Below are 20,280 nucleotides of genomic sequence, written 5' to 3' on the forward strand. Positions count from 1 at the left end.
TCTATTTCGTTGCAGATGTTACAGGCGCATTGTGCAAAGGCGGTCGTACTAATAAAGGAAGATAACCTCTCAATTCTTAAATGCAGCAAAAAAGTCCTTATTTGTGCGATACTCCCCCTGAGGGACCTTTTGAAATGGCACCGTTGTAAACACTGACTGTCAGCCCACAATTACAGCATACGGTCACTCTTACAGCAGAGCAGCTGATGGACACATATCACAGCAAAATCTCTTAAGAGGGGAGCATTGTACAATATATCTATAGATTTAAAACTAGTATAGAATAGTCTTTTTGTAAAATATTACTTTTGTACGAGTCAGTAAAGTTTAAGTGTAAGGTGCTGTAAGCCTCTACATGTTTTTTTAACAGCACACTAAAAATTAATTACTTTAAAATCACTATAGAGACTCTAACAGAGTTTACTATATATGTTACTTACAAGTCCAATAACAGTGCCAGGTCTAAATCCATTTTATATCCATGTTTATTTTAGGTCTTGCCCAAATTTACTCATTTCTGTCCAATCGAATTCACGGTTGATCACCTGGGGCATGGGGGTGTTGATGGGGATGGCCTTACATTGGGCTGCCATAAAGATTGCTCTTACTAAGAACGGGAACAGAGTTGTGAGTCTGGCACCGAGTCAGTGGCATAGAAAGCCAATGGTAAGGAGAGTTGAGTGACCCCTCAGTCGTCCCATAAACACTTAAAATACCATAACAGGGACTTAGAAGTAGATGTATTAAGGTAGCAATGATAGTTATTGCAGTCGTAACTTTATCAAAAGCCAAGAGTGATCAAATATCCAGCACCAAAAATATGTCAGAAGAATGTTTATGAAAAGGTTTGTGAGTTTTCTTTCAACTGCTGGAGAATCAGTAACCAAATCAAACAAAATGTTATCTCTTATTTGATTCTATGAAGATCAATAAATCCAAACCTTTTCAACAGGGTTTTAAAAACAAGGTTTTTGTGTTTAGAAATCATCTAAGTTGACTTTTAAAAGCCACAAATTAATCGCATTTATGATTAAAAAAAAGTCAACAATGTTGGTCTACTCACTGTAATAGAGGAAAGCTGAAAGTAAAATGGCTTTTGGAACAAAATACAGTTTTTTAAGATGCAGATTGTTTCTGAAAAATGCTCTCTAGTGTGGAGGCCTCCCCGGCTGAGTGCTGCCAACATGCCAAAATGCTGGAAGATACACAGTTCATCGATGGATACAAGACTCTGGGTTTCCAGGAAACGATCTACGGCGAGTTCTTGGCCAGATTTCGGGAAAATCCCAGACTTGTTGCTTCCTGCCTGGTGGCAGGAGAAAAACTTAACCAGGAACACACCCAGGGCGTCATCTATAACGTCTTCACCTCACTTTACGGCAACTGTATCATGCAGGAGGACGAGAGCTACCTGCTGCAGGTCAGAAGTTAGAAATAAAAACAGCTTGAAAGGCATTGAAAACAAGAGGGTGTCTAATGTTTTTTTTTTTCTCCGTAGGTGTTAAGATATTTGGTAGAATTTGAGCTGAAGGAGAGCGACAACCCTCGCCGTCTTCTCCGACGTGGAACCTGTGCCTTCAGCATCCTTTTCAAACTCTTCTCCGAGGGCCTGTACTCGGCCAAGCTCTTCCTCACGGCTACCCTTCATGAAGCCATAATGCAGCTGTTGGTGGAGGATGAAGATCACTTGGAAACCGACCCGGCTAAGGTGACGGAGCGCCTCACTCCAGCTCAGCAGGAACGCTTCGGGGAGAAAGGCTCCGAGGAATACAAGCAAAGAGTTCAGGCAGCTGTGGAGGCTAACGAAGCCAAGCTGGTAGCTCTGGTCAACAAGTTCATCGGTTACCTTAAGCAGAACACCTACTGCTTTCCTCACAGCCTACGCTGGATCGTGTCCCAAATGTACAAAACTCTGTCGTGTGTGGAGCGTCTTGAAGTGGGCGAGGTGCGCACCATGTGCACCGACCTCCTGCTGACCTGTTTCATTTGCCCGGCTATCGTTAACCCAGAGCAGTATGGCATCATCTCCGATGCACCCATCAATGAAGTGGCTCGTTTCAACCTGATGCAGGTAATGAACCAACGGATTCCAGCTGCACATTTTCACACATTCAGCCCACTGATCAACGACCTCATGCTCTATTTTTGTTCCTGTGCAGGTGGGGCAGCTTCTACAGCAGCTGGCCATGGCCGATGACGATTCAGACCCCAGACGGAAGAGCAGTTTGTCAAAGTTTGATAAGGTGGTTATTAACAACTTGTTTTCAACTAATCAATTTGAATGTGTCCATTAAGGTTGAACTTTGAATTCTGCTTTGCTATGTTCATTCCCACCATACATTGGGACTGCTTTAAGAGCCATTATGATCACTGTTACACAATAACGGCGTTAGCAAAAGTCATCTGAGTCATTTTCGCATAGCAGTAACACCTTTATGTTACTTGCAGTCTAACTTGCAGTGTTACTTCAAGTCAAAGCGACTTTTCAGAAGGCGCCTTCAGTGCAGAAATTAGATGGGTGCTTACCTGTCTCTGATAGGCTAAGGGGATGTGATGTGGGCGGGTGTGTTCGGCATGCATTAGCTGCTAAGACAGTGAGGAGACTTGAGGCGATGGTGGAGAAATCTACAGATTTAGTGACAGCATTCCTAAACTGGGAGCCTTTTTTTCTGAAGGCCAAGGCTAAATGCTTCTGGGATTTGTTTATTATGTCTGAAAATAAAGACTTGATCCACTTCCGATAAGCAACTCTAATTCATGTTTTTTCTTTTTCATCTACATATTGAAAGACGTTTTTTGTTTTTTTGTTTTTTTTGGTTTGTCGTGAACCATGACTCCTTTTTTCAGAAATTGTACTTCCTTTATGATAAGTTTCTTAGAAATATATTTTTTTAACAGTATTGCTGTTTTATACCCAGTTGAAGTCTCTTAATGTGCATAAAAATCAAGTTCTTAAACATTTAGTTTACTTTATTATTCTAAACATTGAACATATCTCCATAAATATATTAGACTACAGTGTCTCGGCTGACTTGTCTCTACGCACCATAGCTGTACATTAGTATATATCTTTTTTTTAAAGATTAATATCGAATAATACGCTTATAACCTTTTTTCATGGTTCTAAGCTGCTTTCTGAAAACCAAACTCACACTTTAATGATTAAGGCGGAAGGTGTGTCCATTAAGTTCCACCAATCAGGTGAAATTGCTGTAAGTCTTAACCTCTACCAGGATACTTTGATGTTTATCATGATTTTCATTCAGTGATTTTTTTGTTCCTGCAAATTATATTATTTATTTATTTATTTTTTGTTGTGTTTGATTGAAACTCTTGTCAGGTGAAGGAAAGAAACCCTAAATATTTAACATCTATTTTAGGGCCAATGTTTACCAGCCTTCAGTCTAACTTGTTTTTTTTTTCGCCCTTTTCTCTCTTTCCAGAGTTGTGTTGCTGCTTTTCTGGATGTGGTGATTGGAGGACGAGCCGTTGAGACGCCACCCATGTCCTCCATGAACCCTCTCGAAGGTCTCAGCAGAACGGCGGTCTACATTACTCATAGTCAGCTGCTTGCACTGGTAGGTTTGATTTAAGCTTTTTTAAAAACAACATTTTTATTGGTAACTATTTGATGGGATTTCTTTAAAATGGCAAAGTGACTTATTGGCCCGAGGCAGGTTGTGTACCTTTTCTCCAATCTTTTTCCAGGTTTTAAAAAGTAAAAAAAAAAAGGAAACATGGAAAAATAAATGCATTGCTAATTATATTGTCTAAATTGTAAAATATTTATATTTTAAATATTAAGCTGCTTTTTGCATATAAATCTATTTTATTTCTGTCCTTAATCTTTGAATTTTTATCTTTCATTTAGGTTTTCCAAAGTGTTGATAGTTTTAATTTCATAATATCCTGTGATCTTTTAATCATTCTTGTCGACATTTGTTTTTTTTTACAATTTATTTTTATGAATTCTGCCTCTCAGAATTATCCTTTTTTGTAAAATAAAGCAAATATTTGGGACTCCGATGTAGTCAAATCCACACATTTTAGATTTAGAATAAATAAAAAATAAAAAATCATTCAATTGTGGAATTTAAAAAGAACAGGAGTGAGTAAACCGTTCGTGTTTACAGTTTACTATATTTTCCAGTCACATATTGAACTTTTTTTTTTTCCATTTATCATTCATCTAAAGGTAATAGAACAAAAAAAATGAATTGAATTGTATTTTTGTCAAAGGTTATGAAATAAATTTACCGGTAGTATCAGTTCAGCTATTATTAAATCCAAATTGTAAAGAAATAAAACTTGCTACAGTCTGAAAAGTTCTCAACAATTAGGCTTGAACCTTAAAGAAGTAAACCTAAAGTCTTTATTAAGTTAATATACTACAGAAAAGTTTATTTACATCAATAATTCAATTAAGTGAAACATAATATAGACTATAAAAAATACAGATGTTTCAAACATTTTAATTTTTCTGTTTAAATCCAGTGAGCCTCATTGTGACATGTTTTTATAATTTATTAAATATTAGTTAAGATGTAAAACATTAACATGATAAGGTAAACTGGAAATATAGAAACGTATTATTATGATGTATTGTAAATAATAATTAAAAAAAATAATGATAAATACTTATATTTATATAATGACTTTGTTCTGTTTTCCTCATTATTTTAGTCTAAAAAGAGAGAACTGTCTTCTGTTTGTATCGTAGGTGGACTTTGTTCGGAGCGTGATGGCAGGAGACCATCTTCGAGAGGAGGAGCACATGGCCCTGGAGACCCTGCTAGCTAACGTTCCACACTCCCGACCCGTGAAGAGCAACAGTTTGGAGCTGACCCCCTCCAACACCCCTCAGCTTTCCCCAGCTACAACCCCTGCCAATAAGAAGAACAGATTACCCATAGGTACCGCTATACTGCATTCTCCACCCATGTCTGCTTTCTTTGCAGATTTTTAGGTTTCATTATCTGACCTGCTTTATAATATGTGGCATCTTGTAAATTTCGGATATCCTGTGCAAAAATATGTCTAGAAATGCACACCGAGCATAACAAAGAAGCTGTTTGGTGGTGAAAACCTGTGTTTTATTGTAGCTAATGAGCTACTTCTCAGCTTGTTACAGGGATAATTAGCTCGCCCTGGATTGAGGTTCAATTACAGAAATGACAACCAATTAAATTACCAAATATAAATGAACTATTTTAATTAGACTGGATAGAAAAAAAACATTAACTCCCTTAGAGGCACTCATAGATAGAAGTAAAGTACTTTGTTTTGGTTCTATTATTGATATGTTGGATATAAGTTGGTATTTGAAGAGCACTGGATTCTGAGATATTCTGTTTCTTCTTTCTCCAACTCCCTACTTTGTCCTTTTCTTCCCCTCTTGTGCTGCCACGAATGACCAGGACAACATTTAGCTGCTATAACATCCTGGGACCCCTCATCCACCACTCTCTCTGCTCACATTCCATTAGTAACCCCTTTTGGTGGGTAGCCCGTCGGGTTAACTTAGAGCTGCAGAGCGTCTAGCTAGCCGTATGTGTTGTCTCACCCAGCCTACGTGTTCATCTTCTCACAAAGCACTAGTGTGCTCTCCAAGCTGCACAGTAACCACCATGCTTTCTATTGCGTAGAACTGCTGTTGTCCATGTGCTCACAGGCTTCCTGCTTCGCCTTCCACAGAGCTTTTATCATTATAAAGTTAATTTTTAATATTTTTCACTGACCTTGTCCCACTTCTCTTCTTTTTTTTTTTTTGCTCCGTCATTCATCAGATTTTGGCTATTCATTACCAGGTAGAGACAAAAAATAATGCTCCCACTTCTGTTCTGTAGGATAGAATTACATTTATGTTTTAGTTGTTTGAAAAAAGAAAATAGAGATAGCTATTTAGTGATCAGAGTCAGCCACTTTTCTTTCTGTATCTGCTCTAATCCTTGATGGCAGGCCTCATAATTCATCAAAACTACAAGTTCCTCTAAATTTCCATGAACTTAAGGCACAATACATACACTAACGTTCACTTTTTTGTAGATAAAGATAAATACGCCATTATACTTCTGTTGTAATAGACTTGCCACTTTATAATCTAAGTCAATCCAACGTTCCCTATCAAATAACATGCAGTATTCTTTTGTCCTGTTTTATTTCATATTCCTAAAGAAATAGCAAGTCAAGCTCCAATAGAGGCAAAATCTCATCCATGCATCTCCGATTTTTATGTTTAGTGTAAAATAAGTTAATTTACAAAACCTACACTTATCGTAAATAGTGTAGAAAGATTAGACTTCAACATTATTGTTTCATTTCTCAGATTTAAGGTAATGATACAGAGGCCTCCATAATAAACGAGAATGCTGGCTAATGTTTATAAAAAGTCTAAAAGTACATTTTTCATGACTATAATATAACACTGAATGTTTTTGAATAATATATGCTTTAGTTTGACCAAAGTTATTTAGAGGTGAAAAAATGCAGGCATGGTGGAGAAAAAATTTCTTTGACAAAAGTATCACTACTAAGAATCCCTATAAAATAAACCTTACTGAAACCTTACAGATGCATGGATATTAACATCCAGGCTGATATCTTGTATCGATATTGCCATTATAGCCGATAACTGATATTTGCTGATATCCTTCCCTACACTCTGGAAACCATGAAACACCAACCGCAGTGCTGACATTGCTTCTCTGCTTCAGTTAAACCCCAATTAACCTGAGCTGCAAATACCACAATAACAAATAAAATAAAAAAAAAACCCATATACACAATAAATACTATCTGTTAATAATATCGGTCCAGTTTTACTTATCTGGCCGATACTGAGGACTTTAAAAATGACCAACAGTGGATATACAGATAAATAAAAGCCGTTATATCCTGCATTGTTCTAATTGTGTTTTGATATTCACAGTAGTTCTTGAAAATTTGAATTAGTAATCCTCTCCTAGGGAGATGTATATAATGTCACATCAGATTGCGTTTTTGTTAGTCTTATAGCAGATGTTTGTGGATCTTTCTAAGTCCGGATGTTACTACTAACTTCAGTGTGGTTGTCTGCAGTCGGAGCACAAATAAAATATTAACTATCACTAAATCTGTGGTAACTGATGCTGGAAGAGGATTCCTGTTGATCTTGCCCCCAAGAACAGTTAAAAGAACATCAGTGAGATAAAGAAAACCTGGGGGCATTGAATTAAAAATATTTTCAGTTTAGCTTTATTGGTTTCTTAATTATAATTAAGCATAATACATTTTTTTCTGTATATTTCAGGTACTAACAAGAAGCTGCTGAAATGACTTATTTCTTGGAAAACAAATTTGAATTCCTGGAGTTTTATTAACTTAACTACAATTTAGGAATAACTTGCACTGGAACACAGTGAGGCATAAAAACAGATTTGTTAGCTTTTCCTTTATATCCTGGGAGCACATAACAAGCAAAGCATGAGCTTTTGTTCACATCTGCATTAAAGCAGCCAAGCAAATGACCTGCTTCTTTGACGCAATACACGCTAGGCATGGAGCGGTGGGTCACTCTCCTGGTATGTTAACCTAAGGTGAAAATGATCAGTTTCATGGTGTCATATAATTATGGACAGAAACTTGTGCCATCAGATGCCAGACTAAATCTATATATGCAAAATTTGAAAATTAAATGCATTGATTTAAAGTTCACTGAGTTTATACTGTATTAAATCATTTGAAAAGGAGCCAATTTTCTTTCAAATGTGTTTTATTGCATTGAAAATTCAGTTTGACCAATTTCACTTTCAGTTTTAAATTCTAAATTTTTTATTTTTTTTTATCCACAAATACTGTTTCTTGTGAAAAACCAGAGTAATCAGACACAAACTGATTTTGTGCATTTAATGAAGATATGCAGCTGCATTTAATCTGAAAAAGTCAAGAGCGCAGGAGCTAGCAATGCCCCCGCATTGTGTCTAGTGACCAGAAGCTAATTGCTCAGGTTTGTATTAAAGTGTCAGGTAAACAAATAATTTGCTAAATGTTACAGCTATGCTACTTGTTGCTGTTAGCTTAAAATTTTAAGTTTCCATACTGCAGGAGCCTATGACAAACTCACGTGCCGTGCTAAAGTAGGAACCATTTAATATATATCACCGGATAAGATAATCCGTATCAGTCTGTGTAGACGGAGACATGCAAATTTGTTTATTTGACGCTTCCTATTTAGATAATACATTTAATACAAACCTGAGAGTTTTGCTGCAAGGCATATGATGTGATAGAGTAGAATAGAATAGAAAATCCCTTTATTATTATATCCCAACAGTGGGGAAATTGTGATGTTACTGCAGCAGCAAACGATAATAGCAAAAGTGGTCACATACATTTGGAACCTAAAAGTGTATAAAGAGAACACAATAAGTGACAGAATTAGGAAAATATGTGGAAAAAATAGCAACACCAGAGATGTGCAACAATGACAGCAGTATTTTATTTAACTGCCTAGGACAGAAACTGTGCAAAAATCAGCATGAATGTAACAACTTACTGAGGTTGTTTGGAACAGTGATGATTACAGAGTATTACAGCTGCTGGGAAGAAGGATCTGTGATAACGCACAAAGCTGGCCTTCCTGATCAGCTTATGCAGCCGCTTTCCCTCGGCCTCATAATCAGCTTTATAGAAGATGGGTGATGCCACAACAGATGTGATGTGAATCTGTGTTGAATTAGTCTAGTTTTTCCAAGTTATGTGGCACAAAATAAAAACTGTATTTTAGAATTTAGGTTAAATTCCACAAATGAAAGTGAAAATAGTCAAACTCCATCTTTAATCAGACATACCGGTAATACATTTTCCAAGACAATTAGTTTGGGTTTCAAATGATCAGATATATTTTTTGTTCAGTTTTAGGTGATTAAATACCGTTTCAATTTAGTGGATTTGTTAATTGATCAAATACATTTAGTTTTGAATTTTGCATATTTAGATTTACTCTGGGCAATTCAAATTTCCTTTCTGATGGCACTTATGTTCTCAACAATATATAAAATCTTAATATATAGATGCTTCAAACTCAATGCTGCACAGTTATTACTGTACAGTTATGTTAAATTTGACATATTTTCTTGTTTTAGTTTTTAGTCAGAAATCTAAAAAGCAGTTTGAACTAGAGATTTCTATTGAGATTTTATTGTTAGATCAAATGTTCTACCTATTTTCAGCTCTATTGTTAACTAGCTGAGATTTGCTGACTGATTAGTTGAGCTGTCTGCTTGGGTAGCCAGTCTGCTGTGGGCTTTTAATAAGGATGCAGGTCATGACTTGCCTGGTGTTGCTTTGGCATAAACATAAATCCATTAAGACTAATGGGTGGGGGCTCTTTAGTTTACAAACCATGACTACCTGTGGCTTAAAATATTTGGAAGCTGACAGGCAGTGTGCAGCAGCTGCTGTGCCATTGGCAGCAGTGCATTTCACTTTACTTCGGTTGGAGAAAACTCCAAAATTTTTCTAGACTTGTGATTGGTTGAAGCATTTGACACCCTTATTTTTTCGAATCTTAGTTTAGCTTTATACTGTTAACCGACCCATGCCTAACAGTGTTCAGTTACTTATTATTTTTATTACTAACTTCTTTATTAAAGGTGAAAACCATATCCATTTATAGAAATACCATTACTACCAGAGCATAGTTTGCTTCTTCTAATTTTCTAACCTTTTAGTTTGATATTTCTGAAATAAAGAAATCAAGGTTCTTTCCTTTGCAAACTTTAACCCAGCAGCTGCTCGCAGCCGTAGCCGTACCAACATCGCCCAGGAGGGGGAGGCAGAGGCCAGCTCCCAGGAGTCCCTGCAAGAGCTGATGCCAGAGGAGGTGCTAGTAATTTCACTCGGAACTGGTCCTCAAACTGTCCCTGGGATGATGTCAGAGAATGAGGTAATGGGACTTGAATTAATGCACTCATTTGCAGAGGAGATGATGATGTGATAAATTCAGCCCAATATTATTTCCTGTCACTAAAGGGGAGTGAGACCTTTTACAGTCTCCACTAGGCATTCTACATTCCTCCATATGTGTCTGGCGATGTTATACGCTATGAAAACAAGGCAGGCAGAAAGGGAAAAGAAAAGCTATGTCTTGTGGAAAACTAATTTTGTCCTTTAAATGAAATTTGAAGAGTGTTGAATTGAGTAACCCCCCTAATCAGAATGACTCATGCCTAGGCAAGAGCTCAGTGCTGGTTTCTATAAGCTGTCTGTTTATCTCTCCACTGCTCTGCAGGTTTTGAACTTGCAGATGGCTGATGGGCCCCAGGGGGACGGCCTTGCTGATGATACCAAGCTGCACGGCAAACCAGACAAAACCCTTCGCTTCTCACTGTGCAGCGACAACTTGGAGGGAATCTCAGAGGGTCAGTCTGCAGCCTGATGGCAAACAGTTAAAGCACGTCTACTTAGCAACTTTGTAAAGTAACTTAAAATATTTAAGTATCAATAAAAAAAACAAAACAAAAAAAACGATAAAGCAGCATCCAGTTTGGTAAAAAAGGTCTGTGTATTATCCTCCTGCTGACTCACTGATATTTATTCATCCGTTTAAATCTAAGGACCGTCCAATCGCTCCAACTCAGTTTCCTCTCTGGACCTGGAGGGAGAGTCTGTCTCTGAGTCGGGAGCTGGACCATCAGGGAGCAACGGGGTAGAAGCACTGCAGCTGTTGGAGCACGAACAGGGTATTTACCTGTATCTCTGAATGTCGTTTATTATTTATATAATACATGTATCTTTATATTCAGGATACAAATACCCCAAACAAAGAAGATAAAATAAGATGGCTCAGTCTGGTTCACTGACGGTTTGTCTCCTTCAGCTACCACTCAGGACAACCTGGATGACAAACTGCGCAAGTTTGAGCTCAGAGATATGATGGGTCTGACGGATGACCGGGACATCTCTGAGACGGTCAGTGAGACCTGGAGCACCGACGTCCTTGGAAGCGACTTTGACCCAAATACGGATGAAGATCGACTGCAGGAAATAGCAGGTGCAGAAGCTTTTTTGTGTTTCTCATTTAGACTTGCACTCTGTAGTCGGGGAAAAAAGGTAATTAATGAACATCCACTAGTCATTTGTTTGCAGAACAGACCATCTTTGTTTAAGGACATGAGAGAAATGTCATCACCTTGTGGTATTTGGGTGAAATAGCATCCAAGAGTACTTTTTTATGCATCGTAGCCCCGTGCAAACACAGGTAGAAGATAAATATATTCATTTCATAAAAAACCTTGGATTTTATTGATCTTTATTAGCTATCTAATTCGAGTATTTGACTTCTGTCAAGTGGGATGATGACGGCAAATTTACAGAATCTTGTCTACACAGCATGATATACCAAATCAGTACTTTGTACGGACTCTGGCTGAATTACTGTATCAGTGCACAGCATCAAAGCAGCCTGAAGCCCCAGTCTAAAGCAATCCCACATTTCTTTAATAACGGCCTTTAGCTCATCTACATTGTTGCCACTTAACAGACCTGAGCTTCCTGGCTGATTAGTGATACCAAGATCATAACACCAGGTATTGTTGACATGTTCCCAATAAAAACAGCTGGAAATATCTTAAAAGACTGGCAATCTAAGCTTCTCTGGAACTCTGGACTTTTTAAAACTACAATCGCCGTAGACTCTGCATCAAACTGACGACACCAAACCAAAACACTGCATAATTGCACCATATATATTTAATGCTCTGAACTTCTATATCAATGCATTTTTTTTGCACCAATGGCAATGTCAGAGCTGTAATAAATTAAATTTCATATTATATACACTCTGTGTATATAATTGACAATAATAGTTATCTAAGACATATATTTACTTCCATCTGTAATCTTCTAAATTATGTTGACTATTATTTATTTGACATAAATTCATAACTATGAACAAATAAACAGAAATAGTTAGTTCTGTTATAATCTATTTAAAAAATATTAAACCCTTTAATGGCTAAGTCTGTATTGAAAAATGAAGAATTTGCCTTAATTTTCAATAGTATTCAAATTTTAGATGCGTGAAAGCTTTTTGTTCCTATATATAATGTGTGTTTGTCCTTTACAACAATGATCCACAGTTCATTTCAAAGCATTCAATGGATTTAACTTTCTTTAAACAAGTTACTTCTTAAGGAAAATAACCTAATATATTTTTAAAAATAAGATGTATCGATGATTTGTTTTTAGATTTCTTTTTATGCCAACTTATTTACCCCTCTGACCTCAATATTAACTCTATTCAATGATTGTCACTTGTAGAGTATTTCCTGAGTGTTGTGTTTTTAATTCATTCTTTTAGGCCAAAATGTGAGGAACTAATATTTTAAATTAGCTTAAAAGAAGTTTATTTACAGTACAGTGAGCAGGAAGGCTCTTTGAGCCTGTGTGAGACGGGCGGAGACCCTCACTGTATCTTTCCCCAGCTTGTTTCTCTCCCCCTCTCCTCGCTGACATTCACTCAGTCCCCACAGTCTTATTGACCTTGGTTCCTTCTCATTTGCATCCACCATTTTTCATTCTTCGGAATATGGCGTTGGGGGACTTTTCCATCATTAAGTGAATTTACAGCGATTTCCTTATGTGTTTTCTCCGAGGGATTGGGTTATGAGATGCACATTAAATATCCATTAATACCTCATTATCCCTCTGATAAGATTACCATGATAATGAGGCAGAAATTCTAATTGTTTCACTTCTTGTTGTGCCACTCATTTAATCATCCACCTGAAAGACAAGTACTCTGCACCCTACCTTGAAGACTGTAAACATGGACAGCGGGTTGGAGCGCTCCCACTGTCAGCAGAGGCCTGCCGCTGCCAAAAGCAGCACACACTGTTGCCTGGGTGCTGGCATGTTGATGTGCCCACAGTGTGTATGCTTGGTCCACGATGGGGAAGCTTCTCTAACCAGGGAGCCCACCCACCACACGTTGACTTCTTGGTTACAAGCTGTGGACACTGACTTCCACTCACACCTGCCCTGTCCCCCCCTCCCTCTTCTGCATTTTTCCGCCTTGTTAAGTCATGGCTCACAGAATGAAGGTAGAGGGACTTTCTTGGAGGACAAATGAAGCAGTAATTTGGTTGTGAATTATGCTGCACTTAATCAGCAGCTCCGAGTCGTGGCCCCAGAGGCCATCTTGGGAGGAGATGTTCCTATTAACCCCTGACCCTTGGCACAGTGGTGCATCCAGTGGTGTCCCAGTATGAAATGCACATGACCTTTTAGTGTGTTTGTGTGTGTATCTCGTGTTTTATGAATTTGGTTTGCTAAAGTTGGAACAATTATGCTGTTGAGTTTAAAAGTATCTCTTTAAGTGATTGCATGATAGCTAAAATCTGGAACCTGGAACTGTTTACCATGTGCAAAGAAATTTTTGGGGCCAAAGTAAAGTAAAGACCCTTTGTCTCACAGTAACATCATAGTCTTTCTGCCTCCAACTAAGCCCCGCCCACAAAAATGCAACATAACTTTTGAGAAGGGTCTATAAAAAGCCTTAAGAACAGAATTGGTACCTCCTTGCCAGTCCTTTAAAACAGATATGACTGACACACCTCCTACCTCACATGTCAGTGTTTTCAGGTTATCGTTGTCTCTTAATCTTTATTTGCTAATTTGTGTCACTCTCACTCATGGAGATGTAAATACAAACTGACAAAGAAACCATTTCTCATTAGCAACAGGCTGGACAAGGAGCCATAGTTAATGTCCCCAATGAGAGGGCAAAAAGAGGTAAAAAAAAAAAAAGTATATCGGATAATCCTTGCTGATGGTCCGCTCTGCCAGGAAACTGAAGAGGTTCTTTCATCTAATAAATGATCTAAAACTGGAAAAAAACAGGGATTCTGCCATTAGAAATAGTCAAAGATCCCTCTTTCCAGCTCTTGAATCTTAGAAACAGTCGAGAGTCACCATTCTAATAATCATTTCATCAACATGGGTTCCTTTCCTCCTTGTATACATGTATTAACCTGTTAATTATGGCCACGTCCACACGAAGTCAAACCCTGGCCTAAATTCACAAATTTTTCACCAAACTAAGTTTCAAAGCTTTTTTCAGTGCTAACTGCCCTCTTAACATCTGTATATGCCTTTTAACAATTTACATGTTTGCACTTATTGCTCTAAGTTTAAATTTGTCTGTATTATCAAGCCACTGCTGCAGCTTTTTGCTGCCTCAGCCTTTTCTCTGACATTAGAGCTGCTCCATGCTGTTTAAGGACGTTAACCGTTTGTCTCGTGCTCTCAGGGGCAGCAGCGGAGAACATGCTCGGCAGCCTGCTGTGCCTTCCTGGCTCCAGTTCAGTTCTCTTGGACCCCTACGGCTCCACCATCTCAGAGACCACAAGCGAAGCCTGGAGTGTGGAGGTCCTTCCCAGTGACTCAGGTGGGGAAAGGAAGGTCGACTCTCCCTCTGCCGACATGTTTGGAAGTGGTTTTAGTGTCGTTTGTTGTGCTTGGAGTACATGACAGCCTCAGATGTGCGTTTGAACACGCGTGTCTGCATATTGATGCTTTAGAGCAGTGGGGGTGGTGAGGAGGAACACCAGGTGTGGTTTCCACTACATTCCACACCAGCAACGTATGTGTGCATCTGTCATCATATTTCTGTGCACTTGCTTGTCTTTCAGGGCAGATCTGCTTGTGCCAGTAAAAGGCAGCTAAGGGTTTCCTTAGAGGGACCACCAGGTGTGCTTGCACCTGTGACAGCAGCGGGGAGGGAAGCACAAGGACAGCAGCTGTCCTCGGTTTACAGTCAGCCTATAGGCTGTCAGTTCTTTAAGTGGACAGACCTGCCAAGCTGCTGCTTTGAGACCACTTTGTGAATTTTCTTTCTTTAATATCAGCACTCGACACAGTTTCCTTGCATCCTTGTAAACCATACATCTGTTCTTATCTTTTACCAATTAGAGTTGTAGTGCCCATCTTCTAAGTTTAAGTACAAATACTTTCTGAAAGTCTTTAGTTTTATTAACAGTCTTTAGTGTTTCATTGAAAAGCTTAGGCATGTGTTAATTAAAGCACTACACTATTTCAATATGTGCACTGAAACAAAAATGACATGCATGAGTGTCTTGATTGCTTTTTTTGTTCCATTTGCTGCCCCTGTTCTGCTCAATAATGGTGTGAAATCGCGCTCCGTTCGAGCGCAGTGCTTGTTTCATGGCTAGGCAGCAGAAAACTACACTCTAAAGAGCACTTCAGCAACGTATTATTACTAACGAGCATGCAAACGAGCAGCGCTGCTAGAATAAAGCCTCTGGCTTGGACCCAACAGCACTGCAGGGTAGACAAGGCACTGAATGCACTGACTTGATTGTTTAGATTGGTACTTATAAGGCTAATAATGATGTAGGCTTTGTTGTGTTATTTTATGTGTGTTTTTATGCTACTCTTGAAGTCATAACAAAGAAGTAGATTTTATAAATGCTCATTTGTGAGTATAGTGGGGCTGGAGCGTTCATGGGGTCGATCGGCTAATTGTTGCTGTCAAAGTAATGCATCAAGCTCTTTATTTCTGTATTTTAGTTGCTTGTCGTCGTTAGCTTGACATATGGGTTATGTTGAAAAAGTTTAGTTGTTTTTAAAGCTTCTTTTTTGTCTTTAGTGCAAACAAGGGAAAATATATGAGCCTTTTTGTAGCCAGTTGATTGGCAGGGCTCAGGAGCTGAGGGAAAAGAATAAAAAAAAAGTTTTTATGAAGTGTTTTTTCTTTTATTTTTTGCAGAAGCTCAAGACCTGAAGCAGGAGGAACGCCTGCAGGAGCTGGAGAGCTGCTCTGGGGTCGGCAGCACCTCAGATGACACAGAGGTCAGAGAAGTCAGCTCGAGACCCAGTACACCAGGCCTCAGTGTTGTCTCAGGTAAAAATCTTGGAGGAAACAAATGCAAAACAAATAGTTGCTTCTCCTTTTGCCCATGCTTTTTTTTTTGTACTTTAGATAGCCATTAATCGAACTTTCTTGTGTTAGTGTAGAGAAAAAAAAAACACCCACTCTGTCTCTGTTTCTTTGTGTTTAGAGCGGTCATGTTGCCGGGAGGGTAGTTAACCTGTGTAGTTGCATCAGTGTAAATTTTTCCAAATGACACAAAGGTTAATGCCGGTTGTCTTGTCCGTGGGCTCAGGTGGACATGCAGTTTGGAGGTACATGTAGCAGTATTCTAGATTAAGAAGCCAGCGGTGACATTCCTGGCTCAGCTCACGGGAGGAAAGTCCCACAGGATCCCGCCGATGGATAGCCCACTTCTGATGATCATTCTTATCCGTGTCTTTCCCTTAACCCATGGGAGCTTACGCTACCAATTTAAAGTTCCCACTGGGTTCCCACCTGAGAGAGAAACAATACAGCAAAGTCTAAAAGAGAAAAAAATCTCCTCTTTTGTTTTTAAAACCACTGCACATGCAGTTTTCATTTGACTACTGCCAAGTTTAAACATCTATCTGCAGAGGTGATATTGAGTTTGCTTTTGTCCTCACCGTGTGCTACAGGTATCAGTGCGACCTCAGAAGACATCCCAAACAAGATCGAGGACCTGCGGTCCGAGTGCAGCTCAGATTTCGGCGGGAAGGACTCCGTGACCAGTCCTGATGGCGAGGAGTCGGGTCATGGTAGGACAACTTTACTTCTCACCTGTCTCTTTTAATTGTGTGGTCAAATCCACATTAGGCAGATCTTTTTAACTTCAACACTATTAAATTATTTCTATCTGCTCTATGTTTGTTTATTCAGAACTTATACTTGCATTTCAGTACATTTATAATGTATTTTTTTTCAAACAAAGTGGACAGACTCATGGTGATTAGCGATCCAATAAGAATCTGATTATAAAAAATAAAAAATGCCTGCTGAGCAACCCCTAAATCCAATTAGATTTTTATTCTGTGCACTAATGGGTCAAATTAACAGCAACACTCTTCAGTGTAAAAGGTGTCACTGAAGTTGTCACAAAAATTGCCAACCTTTAGGATCAGATAGATGCTTAAAACACAAAAGGAAGCACAAACCCGGCTTTCATTTTCTGTGGAGATTAATCTGCTGTTCTTTTAGGCTGCTGCTTCAATAGAGAATATGAGTTTTAGCTGATAACAGGAAGGCTAAACCTTTAACAACAGTTTTTCAACCTTTGTTGAACATTTTGGTTTTAAAAATATGGGCTGCTTTTTGGAAAGTCTGTGGGACATAAACTGTTGTTCAATTTTGTCATGTTAATAATGGTTGCTAATGTAGAAGGCCAATGCCAGGTCTTGGTTGGGAATTTAAATAATCTATTTAGGATTACTTGTCAATTGATGTTTTATTAGATTAAAGTACATCCATCTGATTATTTGATACAGTCAACTAAGAAGGGATTTTTTTTAATGTTGTAGAAATCATAATCGTTTCACATATATCTTTTTTTTCATTAAGGTATTTTTATGTTTTGTTTGATCTTTTAAATAGGTCTAGTTTATTGATGTATAAGAAAACATTTCATTGCTTATTTAGTCGGTATTTGATTCACTGACTGCTGGCCCAATAAATAGTTAAAATATACATATTTTTACTTTGTGTTTTGTGTTTAAAGAAATATTTAGCCCTAGAAATAAAGATCCTCTTGATACAAGAGAAAATTCAGGTTTGTAAGAAAATAGCCGCGTATCAATTAATTGTTGCTGGATTGATAGGATTGGTTAACTTAAGTTTCATTTATTAATCGATAGCTTCCTTCATCTGTAATAATTTGCTCTGATTTAAACGATTAGTAAAACCCAGTGTGATAGCAGTTGATTTTTTTTCAGACTAAAGGTTAAAAAGAAATGCCTTTAATCCTGGTATACATTTTTAGTATAATATACGGTATATATTAAATGCCTTTAATATGGTATATAGGGTTATTCGAATTGCCTGCAGATTTTATCAGCATGGTCTTGATTGAGGAATCCCTGTGATTTCAACTTTTACACTTTCTCTTTTTTATCTGTCTGAAAAATTCCAGTTGAATATTTTCTTCATTCTCTCATGCATCTGTAGGAGCCCACCAGCTGACATCTCCACCTTCACAGGCCGATTCGTTGCTCGCCATGTTCGATCCGCTCTCCTCCGGTGAAGGTAACATGTTCCGTTGGAACTCGCATTGTAAAAAAGGGGGTGCATAAAATCAAGAAGAAATGACTAAAATCACAGGGAAAAGCTACTCAAAGAAAGCGAAATCATCCATCGGTGCAGAAAGATCATTTTCCTTGACAAGATTTCTTGATTTTAGATTTTTAAATCTAGAAATAAACATATTGAAGACTAAAAATTGGAAATAGTTTTAAAAAAAGAAAAATAATGTGACCCTAAATATGTTTTTCTTATCTTGGTAAGAACCAAATAATTGGGAATGCAGAGCTAAATCTGAATAACGCTGTATCTTAGACTTAGACAGATTTTATTTGCCATTTGTTTACACAAGTGTAAAAACAAAAAGAAATTTCGTTTGGAAACAGCTCTCTGGACAATTTCATCTTTTTTAAAATGCAGCCTTGAAAAATAGTAAAAATGACTGTAAATTTACAGTTCTTTTTTTTTTCACCACCCTAAATTCACAGGCTTGGTTGTTGCTTTTTTTAATTTTATTTATTTTTGTGTGAGAGGAATGATGGTTTCTGTGTCTCTATGGCAAGGTGAGGGGATGACAGGTTGAGAGACCTCACCCCAGGCTGTTTGGCACTGTCCCCTCGTCCCACTGTGCTTATGGCACAAGGCTGCCATTGGAAGCTTTTCAGGAGAGAGTCTACCCTTGGAACAGGTGGCCTACCTCCACCCAGGGCTTATCTCCCACCAACATCTCTCTTTAGCTCTCTCCCACACATAAGGAGTATTTTTTTCTGCTGATTAGGTTTTCAATTGTCTTTCAAAAACGTTATAAGTCTCTGTTTTTGGGTGGGAAATATTATGTTTTATAAACCTAATGTGCGTCTGCAGAAGTCTTAAGGAAGCTAGTTGATTACTTGGAAAATTGCTGTTTGTTACATTTTTTCGCATTTCCTAATTCCTTTCCTTATTGATTCAGGTTCTTCCACAGGGACAATAGTCAGGCCCAAGGTGCACTACGCCAGGCCCACTCACCCTCCCCCAGATCCTCCCATCCCTGAAGCCAGTGCCATGGGGCCGGATGTGCGGCACTCCATTTGCACGGCCCAATACTTGGCCCAGTCTGAGCTGGAGCAGTCAAAGCAGCGCCATTCCTTCCCTGACAGACTGGTCCGCAGTCGCAGTTCTGACATCGTGTGCCCGGGTCGACGGCCCACGAGCGACCCCGGCCTCAACAGGCGGGTAGCGGTCGAAGAGCGTGACCCTCCCGGGGCTTTCGCCTCAGGACCATCGTCATCGCCAAGCAAAGACTCCCTGAAAGGAGAGGTAAAAACTTCAGCGGTTGTGTTCTATCTAGTCAGAGATATAAGCTGCATTTTAATGCTGATAACGCAGACATGTTTTTTTCTTGTTAAAAATCTTAACTTTTTTCTTCATTTATTTAACATTCTTAAAAGATAAATTAAAATTAAATTAAGTTGGTTATTTAGACTGTAAAATGAACAGATTATAGAGGTAGATCTACATAAAATATAAATATCCTTAAAATGGTTTTTGACTCTGAATACAATAAATATAAACAAATATCAATGGAGATATATTACAGTTGGAGTGAAACACTTTATGTCCTCCTTTGATATGAATTTGGTTCTTACAAAAAATATAATCCAAAAATGTTTTAAAATTTTTAAGTAAATGTAAAAAGATTTTCTTAACAGAAAAATCAGTGGAGCTGGTTTTGCCTCCTTTTGCATAAATTATCCCGTTCCACCTTCAAAAATTGCTTTGCAAGCTGCCTTTGGGTAATCTTTATTATTAGGTTTGGACTCTTATCTTCCTCTTGTCAATAATCTATTCTCCAAAGGACATGGCAATCAGCTGGCCTATCAAGTAACACCCTGGTCATTGAAACAGTCTTTGGTACTTTTAGCAGTGGGAGCAGAGGCCAAGAAAATCAAATCAGAATCTCCATATTCAGCAGAAGGAAGCTCAAGATGCTAGATGCCCAAAAGCACAGTGGACCAACACGAATGATCACATGGCACCATAAATCATCAATGAGTTGGGAATCTTTTTCTCCAAATGTAAATGTAATCTCTGGAGCACTGATGGATAGTCCAGTTCTTCTCATCAGCTCATAGAAGAAGCATCTGCTGTTGTTTGATGTGGATGTTGTCTGATGA

At 38.3% G+C, this 20,280-nt stretch overlaps 1 protein-coding gene across 3 annotated transcripts in view; it reads left to right on the forward strand.

Moving 5' to 3' along the window:
- The window catches only part of gapvd1 (GTPase activating protein and VPS9 domains 1), a 47,903-nt gene that overhangs the window by 11,421 nt on the left and 16,202 nt on the right, over positions 1-20,280 (forward strand). The window contains exons 3-17 of one of the 3 annotated variants that reach the window (XM_015400098.1): positions 1,153-1,420; positions 1,499-2,071; positions 2,160-2,243; positions 3,444-3,578; positions 4,721-4,913; positions 5,418-5,498; positions 9,771-9,925; positions 10,271-10,400; positions 10,596-10,721; positions 10,859-11,032; positions 14,291-14,428; positions 15,770-15,904; positions 16,531-16,650; positions 18,053-18,130; positions 19,077-19,423. In XM_015400098.1, the coding sequence (XP_015255584.1) occupies positions 1,153-1,420; positions 1,499-2,071; positions 2,160-2,243; positions 3,444-3,578; positions 4,721-4,913; positions 5,418-5,498; positions 9,771-9,925; positions 10,271-10,400; positions 10,596-10,721; positions 10,859-11,032; positions 14,291-14,428; positions 15,770-15,904; positions 16,531-16,650; positions 18,053-18,130; positions 19,077-19,423 (2,737 nt within the window). Of the gene's footprint in view, positions 1-1,152; positions 1,421-1,498; positions 2,072-2,159; positions 2,244-3,443; positions 3,579-4,720; positions 4,914-5,417; positions 5,499-9,767; positions 9,926-10,270; positions 10,401-10,595; positions 10,722-10,858; positions 11,033-14,290; positions 14,429-15,769; positions 15,905-16,530; positions 16,651-18,052; positions 18,131-19,076; positions 19,424-20,280 lie in introns of all 3 variants that reach the window. The other 2 variants (XM_015400101.1, XM_015400100.1) reach the window with 2 other exon arrangements.

The sequence above is a fragment of the Cyprinodon variegatus genome, unplaced genomic scaffold, assembly GCF_000732505.1.
Source record: "Cyprinodon variegatus isolate N-32 unplaced genomic scaffold, C_variegatus-1.0 Scaffold1070, whole genome shotgun sequence".
In the NCBI taxonomy this organism is placed as follows: Eukaryota; Metazoa; Chordata; class Actinopteri; order Cyprinodontiformes; family Cyprinodontidae; genus Cyprinodon; species Cyprinodon variegatus.